General features: G+C 41.3%; 2 protein-coding genes across 3 annotated transcripts in view; one reads left to right on the forward strand and one right to left on the reverse strand.

The window, feature by feature from the left end:
* LOC311011920 (adhesion G-protein coupled receptor G1) overlaps positions 1-12,142 on the forward strand; it is a 129,347-nt gene that overhangs the window by 91,954 nt on the left and 25,251 nt on the right. The window lies entirely within an intron of this gene.
* Positions 1-12,142, reverse strand: part of mmp15b (matrix metallopeptidase 15b) — a 32,511-nt gene that overhangs the window by 16,320 nt on the left and 4,049 nt on the right. Inside the window, exons 2-4 of the mRNA XM_084007078.1 lie at positions 4,387-4,535; positions 3,812-3,934; positions 3,271-3,578 (exon numbers count right to left, since the gene is read on the reverse strand). Of these exons, the coding sequence (XP_083863204.1) occupies positions 3,271-3,578; positions 3,812-3,934; positions 4,387-4,535 (580 nt within the window). The remainder of the gene's footprint in view (positions 1-3,270; positions 3,579-3,811; positions 3,935-4,386; positions 4,536-12,142) is intronic.

The raw sequence follows: 12,142 nt of genomic DNA on the forward strand, positions 1-12,142 counted from the left end.
TGCCGGTCTGAACTGGGCGGTCCGGTCGGTCCTTGTTTCTTTTGATTTGGTCTCCCGTTTGCATTATGCATTTACTGCAAAGAGAACGGACAGAGCCTGGCTGGGAACGCTGCTTTTACTGTCGGAATCGAAACGTTAAAAAAAGCATGTGCGCAGCCTCTCAGCAACAGGCAGCCACAAACCGATGCAGCGAGGAGTCAGACATGATAATAACATTTAACACTGCTTATAATATCACTCAAGAGGAGCATTTATTGTGATTCATTGTTTGTGTCGACATTTAAATAACGAAAACACATTTATTTAAAATGTTTTGATCTTTATTCCTGTTTATAGTCATTTGCATCAATAAATAAATGATGATTGACCTAAATGATGTGCTGGTGCATAAATGAGATGTTAGGTGCCCCAGTGCAACCAATGTTAGAAGTAGGCCTGGAGCCCTGTTTATACTTCTCTATGAAGGGATTGCTTGAGCTTATTAAGAAGGAGAAATAGAGAACTTATATGTCCCTCTGCATTCATACATCTTATGTAAAACACATGTCGGACTGCTGCTGTAAATACATGGATGAGAACGTCTCTTCATTGTTCTCTCTCAGTTATCTTCACAGATCAGACACTAATCATTACTGATATGAATCAACATACATTTCTAAGCAATCAAAAGTTGCCCGCAGAACCAAAGAAAACCTGGTTCAGCACTGAACAACCTATTCCTACAAGTCCATGTCTGAAGTGAAGCCAACAAACCATTTGGGTATTTCCCCTCAGCCAATACCTCTTTGTTGTCCAGCCCTGATCTCTGTGAACTTTGAACTTGCTAGCCATTTTGTCTGAGCATGACCCATGCGGATTGGTCAGGTTTCTGCTAGTGACATCATGCTGTTGGGGGATTGTGACTTGATGATGTCACTGCTGTGAATGCAAGGGGGAAGGGGAGATGCTCCAGATACCTGTCCTTGGGCAGCTCATCGTTCATAAGACACACACACACACACAGACACACACACACACCCACACCCACACAAGGGCACACACAGCTCATCTCCCCCAACATCTATAATTTCAGAGTCACATGAATGTCCTCATGGCGTACTTAACCGCAGCGAATACTCAAGGAGAGAGAACAGCAGAGGGCAAGACAGAGTGCGAGAGATGCACTGGGAGAAGATAAAGAGGCCTTTGTGAGGCAACTGTGACAACCATTCAGTTCGACAGAGAAAACAAAGAGTCAACATCAAAAGTCTTGGCCAAGTTAAAAGTTCAGCCAATGCAATGCTATTTCCGACTGCACACACTTTGTCATTGGAGTCCAAGTCCAAGCCTCGGAAGCTTTGTGTGCCGCGTCTCCCTCCGCGTTCGTTAGCAGCAGAGGGATACACAGACTAAAGCAGCACCCTGACAACCAAAGAGCTCTCCCTCAGGTCAGCTCGGCCTTTAGCCACTGACGTACTCACATTAGTCTCATCTGACCACAAAAGAACCACAAAAGCTGCTGACCTTTTTGGATGGAGAGTGTCAGTGCCAAACAGGCTGATTAATCACATTGTGCATCACAAGGTAAAGGGAGGAAAGGGAAAGAAAAACACCACAAGTGCAAAGATTTGATTGAAATGCTTTCAACGTCAATTCATTTTTTATGTGTAGCTATCGATCTCTAAGCTGAAGTCTGTTTTCGTTTGACGCCCGCCCAAAAAGAAGTTCTGAGGTCTGATTCATCACCATGCACGTTAGATGATGCTATATACAGTTTTACTGTTTCATACCAGGTTAAGATATGTTTAATAAATGTGTTATATGAACAGTGGTACGTCTATAATATACAATATAATATCGCTAATTTGTATCAGCACTGATTTCATTTGAAAATTACCATTTAGAGCTGCATTTAACAGTTGTTCCGGGTTATTTGACCGATTCGTAAATAAGTCATTTTGTTGGAAAAAATGGGAGAAATTGTCTTTAAAAATGCCTGCCACACTTTTCTACATTGTTGATTTTTGTCAAGGTATCTCAGCTATATAAAAGCAGCAAATCTAATGAAATTACCTTAAACAATGAATTGAATTGATTTCAATAAGGTTTGCCAGCTCAAAAATAAATAAATAAATAAATAAAAAAATATCACAAAGGGGACACACAACAGTGCTATTGGATGGCAGTAGAACTGTGAAAAGTTTGACTAATTAGATGTGTGTCTGACTAAAGTCAGACATGATTGTAATGTGGTTCTGCTTTGCTTTGAGCTGTGTAAATAGCGTGGTGCAACAAAGAGACCAGTCTAAAGATCTCCGGAGTGGAACACACTCCCACTTACTGTGGCATTCCACCGTCCCTGTGATCTGTCCTGCTACACTTCCCACACACAGCTGATCACACAGATACACACACACACACGTTTAGCTGTCTGTCTGTTGAGTGTATATGTAAATAACAGGGCAAGGAAGCCCATTGTCACAAAAAAACCCTCTCGAGTCAGCAGGGTTAATGGGTGCACAGCAAGAGCAGGAACTTTGAAAAGAGTCTTACAAGTGAAGACATTTTCTTAATCCACACTCCTGCATATGATTAGCTTAGTTCTTTGTTGTTAAGGGTAAAGGTAATTTTAGGGTTCATCTTCAGGAAATTGTTAAGCAATGATTTGAAGTCCTAAAGAAGCACAAAGGCACAAACATGTGCCTACTGCAGCTGGTACAGATGGATCACATAGTTAATGGATTAGTGGGAGTCAGTTCAAGTTCTCAGCAACATTAAAGAACATGATAACGGGGCAGAGACTGTGTGATGTCACCAAAGTGTCGACTTTGAACTTTTACAGCGGTAAATGGAGCAGCAGCCGGAGCCTGACAAATGAGAGATGATGTAGCTGGCTGAGCCATGCCAACTCTGGTTAGGGATGGAGTAAAGCGATGGGGACAGCTGTTTGCAATCTATTACACAGATCCATTACAACCAATACATGACACAACATAGTGCTGCAGACCACTCATCAGCTGAAGTGATCAAGGACCTAATAACCTCGAAATCCTCGTTTCTACCAGAAAGCCAAGTAATGACTCGCTCCGCCCTCAAGAATAAGCTTTCTGTCTTTAAACCCTCTCCTAAAAAAGGGTGTCTGTTATGTTATTGATTTCTTTTCACTTGTTATTTCTGTTATTGTTCTTTTTAGAGTTTTGTTGTCACAAAAGAAAATCACCACTGTCCCGAAAATCCACAATACAACAGACATTCTGTATTATACTGATAGTAACCTTGAACCCAGTTCACCTTGTACGTTCTGGTTTCCTATGGTCCATGGTTCATCCGAGTCAAAATGTGTGTCCCCACCCATTCCAGGTCCGGGGAAGTAGGCATGAGCCAGGAAGCCTCCCTCCCCATCAAAAGGAGAGCTGTCGCCATGAAAACCCGAAGCAAAGAAGATCATAATGTCAGGCTCCTTGCGGCGTCCATATTTGATCTCCTGGTAGGGGATTTCATCAAAGGTCAATGGAGTCACCGTTTCCCAGACTTTAAATGCCCGACGGATGGCTTCGTATGAATTATACTCTCCGATCTTGGGAGTGTAGTTCTGGATGCTGTGGGAAGAAATTAGGGGGGGGGGGGGGGGGGGGGGGCGTATAAAGTAAAACGTATCGCTTCGTGGATTCATAGACAACTAAAGACATTAAAGACATTAAAAACATAAAAACGGAATTCAATAAAATCCCAACCTAAATGCATGTTGTACAGCTACTACAACTCCCAACTACAGCCACCGAGACTGTGCATGTAGAGTGTATGTTTGGCATGTTAGACTGTCTTTTGTCACCTGTAAGTGAGATGGCTCTTGTTCCATTTATGTCCAGTGAGGGCATAGCGTTTCCGCCGCACGTTGGTTTTGATCTGGCCTCCAAACTTGTCAGGGACACCGCAGCGGGGTCTCTTCATGGCACTGAAGGAGTTAAAAGAAGTCAGGAGCAAGGCAAGAGATGTGTGTGTGTGTGTGTGTGTGTGTGTGTGTGTGTGTGTGTGTGTGTGTGTGTGTGTGTGTGTGCGTGTGTGTGTGTTGAATGGAAGGAGCAGCCAAGAGAAGAGATGAAGGAGAACTTGACTGTCTCCTTTTGATCTCTGTGTAAGTTTCATTTAAAGCGTTCCTCTAAGCAACCCTTGCTCAACAGCAGGTCCTCAGGAAACGATGGGCAAATCCTGTCCTGGATGTCAATTGTCAATAAATGTCAAGTCAAGTTTCCCTAATTCTAGGACAAATCTTCTTATTAAAAAACATTTTATGGCTTTGCAAACTGAAATTGATCAATTTGATTAAGGTTACGGGCCCAAAAGATGGCAGATGGCAGGTCAGTCTAAAGCAGTCAGGCTAAAGCATCGTCTTGTATCCCATCTAACCTGATGGTTTGAGGGTCCATCTGTCCAGTGACCTCCAGGCTGTAGAAGCGCTGCATGTCACCGATTGCACTGGACAGGATCTGAGCTGATCTCATGGTGGACATGTGTTTGTTGGCCTGGGGCAGGTAACCATACATCCTCAGCCATGACTGGAGACAGGAAGAAAAACATAGAAGGACGGTTAGAAATATCATCTGCAACGTGACAACCACTCACTCCAATAGAAGCTCATCAGATTTCTGTTACACGGCTGATTTTTAAAAGTCAATACAGTAAACAGTCTCAATCAAACTAAGCATTCAAATCTAGATGTAAACATTTTTAGTTTTTGAAAGAGAGAATGAAAGTGAGCGTTGACACATCAGTGGACATTTATGAGCTGTTTTACTTCTCTTGGCTACTTTTGCATAGCACAAGTTTATTGTGACTCTGAATTTAATCTTTAGAAATCTATTTATTTACAATCAGTGATTCATTTCAGGTATGGGAAATGGATTGGCTGGATTATTTGAAAGCGAGAATATTAAATTGGTAAGGAACAGTTGTGATTTATGAACAGAATGATTTATTTTTGTCAAACTTGTCTTTCATCGTGGACAAACAGCTAAATGTTGTGGTCCATCAGACCAGAATAGCATGCTTACAGTTTTTATGGAATGGAGAATTCATATCTGAAAAGTAATATCTCGGATGTAGTCTCCAATTTCATTAGGTCTTTAATGATTATTTAGATTATTATCAGGGGTTAATCACATTCACACAGATATTTTCAACACAAGTCGACCTCATTATGTGTATGGAGTCTCTATGTAAGATGGTGGTGTACGTCCCTGTGGGACTGGTGGCAGCTAGGGGTGTGAATCTTTGGCTTCACAGCGATTCGAATCGATTAACAATTCAGTAGTTGGCGATTCGATTCAAGGACAACTTTGTTTTTTTGGAATTATTCGATTCGATTCTGTAAACCATGATTTGATTCAGTAACTTTTAACCAAAATTCTATATCCATGAAATAAACGTGCAATAATGCGAGCGAGACTATTCTTCTGAAAGGTGAAAAAATAAAAAGACAACATAATTACTTATTAAACATATTTATTCTATAAAAAATGTTGTCTGCATAATATTTTATGCTGAATACAAAAAGGTAATTCAACATTGTTATTTTGAACATTTTTCAATAGGCTACATGCTGGCAGGGGAGAGAGTCTTAAAAGTCTTAAAACATTAATCATAATTAAGAATCGCAATTCATAAGATTTAACGCATTTATATTGATTATTGGGGAAGCCAAAGTAATTTATTCTATTTATTTGTTTTAGCAGATCGATTTAGTTGAATCGGTATGAATGACAATCGATTCATCGATGCATCGCATAAATCGTTATACTACGAGTGGCAGCTGTCCCTCTTGGAGCTGGATGAACGATTCATTATTCGTCCTATCTGCTCCAACTTTGCCTTTCATGTAATCAAGAAGTGAATTATAACAAGAAAAATTGAATAGAAATGATCAAAACTGTATTTCAACATGTTTGTGTGTGTTTCAACAGCTGAGAGCAACGGTCTGACACAGTAGAGACCATACAGTTGGTCTCCTCCTCAGCTCCAGCTTCTGTAACGTGATGACGTGACATGAGATTCGCCTCGGTACTCAGACAGCAGGGAGGACATCCGTCTCTGGCCAGAATGGGAACACTGTGAGGCCGACTTTATCTGACTGTTCTCTGGGAGTCTGTAACTGGGAGGACTGGAGGGATGAAGGGTGAAATTGGATCTGAATCACAGATGACGCAAAGTCTATCCCACCTGTTATTTAGAAACCTAATATCACACGCACCCACACACAGGCAAGCACTTGCGTATCGGGTAGTTTGAGATACTAGATACACCGACACATGGACACACTCCCCATGGTGGTTCAGGGAATGTAAAAGGGTGTGTGTGTCTGACTGTGAGTGTGTGTGTGCTCATGCATGTTGCTGTGTGGGTGTCTGTGTGTGCACTTCTCAAGTTTACGCCCGTCTTTCACAACGCAAACTACTTCTTGATAAGCTGTATTTACTCATCCACTCCTTAAAAGTCATAAACACAATCTCACCTCTACTCAGTGTTTCTCTCTCACACAAACAAACGGAACCCTTCACTGAAAATACTGTGCTGTAAAATAATCTACTGTACTGTCCACCACAGGTGGACCACCAATATTCAGGTTTTTTTTTAATGTCTGACCTGCTGTTTAGCATTTTTGTAGTTGTTCATTAATGGAAAATTCCATTGTTTGTTTAAACACAGAGAATAATCAAAGAAAATATTATTCCATAGAGAGGCTAAGTATAATACTACTAATAATAATAACCATACATTTTATTTATAAAGCGCTTGTCAGGATACTCAAAGACACTTTAGTACCATTATCTTTTAAATTGACAAACATCATTATGTGTATTTTATGCCACAATTCCTTATCTTTCCACTGAGTGCTGTATCTATTTTCTTTTTAAATAAGGTTGCACCAGAAGGGACGGGAACTATTTATTATGTAAAACGGTGTATTAATGTATCTATTTACATGAAGTTATTCAAGAATCAGTATCTACTTACAAGAAGGTAAAGGTGTGTGAATGTGTGCACTGCATATTAATTGCCACTCCTGCTGCAAGCGGGATCCTGCTGCATGGCCCACACAGACCAACCAAGCACCCAGACAAAGGCTTTATTTGCTGTATGTGTGTCAGACACAAATATAATGTCCCCACAGTCCAATGAAATCCAATGACAAAGGGTCTCCCAAACCTTCCCTGCTTTACGGTTTCCCCTCTGTCGGAGTGTCATGCACAACGTGACTGCAGGTCATTAGACTCTTTGAAATCACCACTGAAGAGAGGACTTGATATGATCAACACAGAGCTACTGACGTGGCAGATACCAGCCCGGTTGGTGAAATCAAACCTCAACATGACTCTCACCTGCATGTGTCCTTCCTCCACCATTAGGCCACATTCATTATTGTAAAGTGAACACACAACGCCTGATCAATCCATCACTGTCAATCGCTGAGCTGAGTCTGACAGATCCTGACTCATCTCATCCATCACCACGGTCATTGGGATCAATTAAGGATACCAGATGACTACTGTCATCCATTGCATACACGGCCTTTATTGAAGTAGCACCTCTTCTCTTTTCCCCCTGAAGATTAAGCTTTTGTATCTTCAGTGTTTTAAGTTATTCTGACCGCTGTACAAAGTTATTTGGCTATTTTTTGCCATAACTTTGTACAAATTTAGTTTTTTAGGTGGGATGGGGATCGATGGTGTCTGTAAAATGTTATGATGTAGGTTTTTTTACACTCTATTTACATTCAATTGTTATTAATTGATTGTTCCCCCAACCTGCCCGGGCACTACATCAGTGCAATGCATCTCTCCTTGTTTTATATAAGGCTAATGTTTTATTGTGCACTGTCCCTGTTTACATCAATAAAATGCAATACAATACAATCTGACACAAATGCACCAAAAAAAAATCTAATACTAACAGTTAAAGCGGATGATCTGTTTTTAAGTTTGCCCTTCAGCTCAACAAGCTCTCTGATCTTGTTATGATTGTTCTGGTTGCTTTCTCTTTAAGTTAAAAAAAAATATGCATTGAAAAGTATTCTTTTAAATTGAATGAAGTCAATGCAGAACATTTTTGTAGAAAAAACACAAGTAACTCAGGTTACAGAGGGGGAAATGTTGCCCAACCATCGCCCTGGTGGTTTTTATAGTCTATCCACTGGCCATCGGGAGGTCAAGGGTGGAAACAGAAAGTGTCCGAGCCCTCAGGCTTTGGAGCACTTAGCCTGAGGAACTCAGACCTTCAAAACCAACTGTTTCATCTTCATGTGAAATCTCCAGACACATTTAAGCTCTGCTGCTCCAGCAGTCTACTCACTAAAAGTCATCATTATTATCACTGTTATTAAAGATATTATTAGGTATTATTATGTTGTTATAATTATTATACAGAGCAGAGCTTTCTATACACTTTCTTCCTGTAACACACACTATATATTGTCATTGCCATTGTTATTTATCACTGTATACTGCATATAGTTATTGTTGTACTATCCCATTTTACTAGTCCTATATAAGTATACTAGACATGATATGAAAGTTTCAAGTCACGATTATCCTGGACAAAATAATTGCGATTAACATAAAAAAAATAATAAAACAAATCAATAATATATATAAGTCTCTCTGTGGCTGACTTAGTAAGTAAGTAAGTCATCTGAAAAAAAAAAATGAAAAACAGGAAATGCTTTCAAGTTTATGGGCTCATATCTATCATTTCATATAAACTATATAAAATACTGACTAATGAATGAACTACCATATAACGAGTGTAATTTGCTTTATTATAAGATCATACAGTACAAGGTTTTAGTCTTGTAAGTGCATTTGTTACATTTTACTCAAATGTAGCTTAACAATGTCATGTGATCTGAAATAAAGCACATTGACAACACACAGTGCAGTTTCACCTACTCTTGTTTAGTGAAAAACTATTAAATAATCTTAAATAAGATGCTCATAAAATATCAGTTCTCCCTGCATAAATATAGCATTTTTAAACATGTATTTTTGTATCCAATGTTCCTCTTCTCTACCATGACAGTGAGCTTGACAGCTTTTGCAAGTCACTCGCAATGATATTTATGATTATCCTGGTCATGGAACTTCACCACGATAAAGTAATTGTTGTTTTCTTTTTTTTAATCGCAACTCGCATTAAAATCCTGTATCGTCCCAAACCCCTATTCCCTTTTGTCACGTTAACCACAGCTTGTTAATCTCTGCTGGGAGTGGGTCATGCATGTATCAAACAGTAGGTCTATCACTTTTTATTTCAACCTGTTGTAAATGTTCTCTCCTGTCAGCTTAGATTTAATTGAATTTTGATTCATGTGCAGCTCTTGTATTTATATATGTCATTCCTGTTTGCTCCGTCCTGTTTGTACCTACTGTGCATGGCCTGTTTCATCTTGTACTGCTAGAACAACTAATTTCACCCCAGGGATCAATGAAGTGTTAATCGTGTCTTGATTGCCTGTTATTTACACCCCCATTATTTTCTTTTGCAGATGTAGAGCTGTAAAAAGGACTTCCGAATATTCTTTGTATTGTTATTTTCTGATCTTGGTCGTTCTTTGTCGAGCAGTGGTTGCATCAGCTCTGTGAGAGAGTCTGGAGGAGCAGGAAGAGCTGCAGAGAGGGCTGAACTGGATGTGACCTCGACCCACCTCTGCTTTTAGATAAGGACACACACACACACACACATACACACAACTCCAACACAAACATGCACTTCCTGAAACGCTATCTAAATACTGTCTCACCCACACACAGGCGAGGGAAACAGGTGGCGGAGTTCACAAAACACTCTTTTCATCTCAAATAACCATGTTTTCTTTGCTATACAATAAGACCCCAGCACAGCTTGGCAACAGCAGTACGGAGTGAGGCTATGTAAGCACATTAACCACCATGAAAAGAAATGCAACATGTTGACTTTGCAGGTCTGTGTGCTATTAGTGAGTGGCTAGAATACATGAAATGGCCAGCCATATACATGTATTTGGTGGAGAAAACTGGTGTGTAAAGAACATTAAACACCATGACATAGACTCTGAGCTTTGACTAGAGTCCGCACTCCAAATATCAGCATTTTCCATCAGTCCAGTGGCAGTCAACACGCTTTTTTTTGTTGATTGCTAAACGACAGCGGGCACAACTGGAGTCACGTGCAAAACTCTAACTTTCAAAAGCTACAGTCTGCACAGTAGCAGTTCATGTGGACCAAACCCTAGCTCCTTTTTCATTACTTGAAGACAGTTTTCAAAACTCTGCACACTTGCACAATACTGTGGATTTACAGCACTTTGTTCAAATATTATATATATAATATTCAGAGAGCCCCTTACCATGGAGTTGGAGTTCATAACAGCAGCTGTATGTGCATTCAACCGACGAAACAAAGCAGAATGCAGGTTAGATTCTACTTGTTAGGTTGAAGGAAATACATTCATTTCCAAAAAAGTTACCCATCCATCCATTGTCTACCGCTTATCCTGTATTCAGGGTCGCGGGGGGGCTGGAGCCGATCCCAGCTGTCATTGGGCGAAGGCAGGGTACACCCTGGACAGGTCGCCAGTCTATCACAGGGCCGACATGTAGAGACAAACAACCATTCACACTCACATTCACACCTACGGGCAATTTAGAGTAATCAATTAACCTATCCCCATCCTGCCTGTCTTTGGACTGTGGGAGGAAGCCGGAGAACCCGGAGAGAACCCACGCTTAAGCCCAAGTAATGCTTCCGCGTCGACACAACGCTTGCGGACCCCTTACGTCCTTGCGGACCCCCCTTACGTCCAACGCAAGGGCCTGACGTGCACCTCCCAAAAATCCTAGATGCACGTCGAGGCGACGCCAACACCAACGCAACACCAACGCAGCGGCATTGGCTGTGATTGGTCCGCTAACTACATCCGCCGGAGACCGCTTTCCGCCACCGCCATTAAAACTTTTAATAGGCTACTTTTATTGTTTTCACCTCGTTTTATTGTTTGCACCTTGTCGCTTTTGCACAAAGAAATAAAACACCAAGTTCTGAAAAATTGTGGATGTTTAAAGCCGGAAAGTAAACAAATAGGCTATAACGAGGCTAACGACGATATACGTCAAGAGTCTCGGTTGGTCGGTCAGTCTTTACAAAAAACATAGCGTCCTTTACCGGTGTGGCATTGAATTGCATTTCGACACGTAAACCCAACGCAGAACCATCACGGTCTCCAAGCAGGCCGTTGTGTGATCACTACGCGGAAGCATAATCAGGGCTTTACACGGGGAGAACATGCAAACTCCACAAAGAAGGAACCCGGGCCGACGCGGGAATCGAACCCGGGATCCTCTCGCTGTGAGGCGACAGTGCTACCCACTACACCACCGTGCAGCCCCCAAAAAAGTTACCAAAAACACAAAATCTAAGCATTGATTGTTGTTTCATCTCTGTTCATGGTTCCTAATTAATACTGTCTGTAGATAAAAAAACAAAACCAAAACAGACACTGTGTAAAAGTCAAAGTAATGGATTCAAGCCAGTAACCTGCTTCTCTTCACATCACAGCCACTTCTTCCCCGCTCCTCTGTGATCAGCATCTCCACACGCTTGTCATTGCAGCAGTGATAGCGCTTGAAAAAGGAAAATGCCTTCATGTTGATGTTTCTGTCTTTGTGGTGTGTGTACCCAGGATCTGATGTTCTCTGTCCCTTCCAAACAAGTATTTACAACAAGCTGCAGGAGATGCAGTGGTGTTAGGAAGATGTATGGGAGACATGTGAACCCCAGCAACCACTCACGGCCATCGCCTAAAACAGTAAAGTACTTGAGTCTGGCCACTCACCTTCCCTCATCAGCTGGGCTGAATACAAAACAAGTCGTAGACAACAGGGGGAGCCGGGGACTGCTTGTGTGTGCGTGTGTGTGTGTGTGTGTGTGTGTGTGTGTGTGTGTGTGTGTGTGCGTGTGTGTGTGGCTGCGCGTGTACGCTGAGCCTCGTCTATTAAATGGTCTTTCAAAGAGTCCTTGAGCTTACCTGCCAAAACCAGACCCAGCTATATACAAGGAGTTGTAAAACCTGCCAGGAGTGCGTGTGTGTGTGCGTGTGTGTGTGTGTGTGTGTGTCCACCACAATGTCAGCCAA

The sequence above is a fragment of the Eutrigla gurnardus genome (genome assembly GCF_963514095.1).
Source record: "Eutrigla gurnardus genome assembly, chromosome: 1".
Lineage (NCBI taxonomy): Eukaryota > Metazoa > Chordata > Actinopteri > Perciformes > Triglidae > Eutrigla > Eutrigla gurnardus.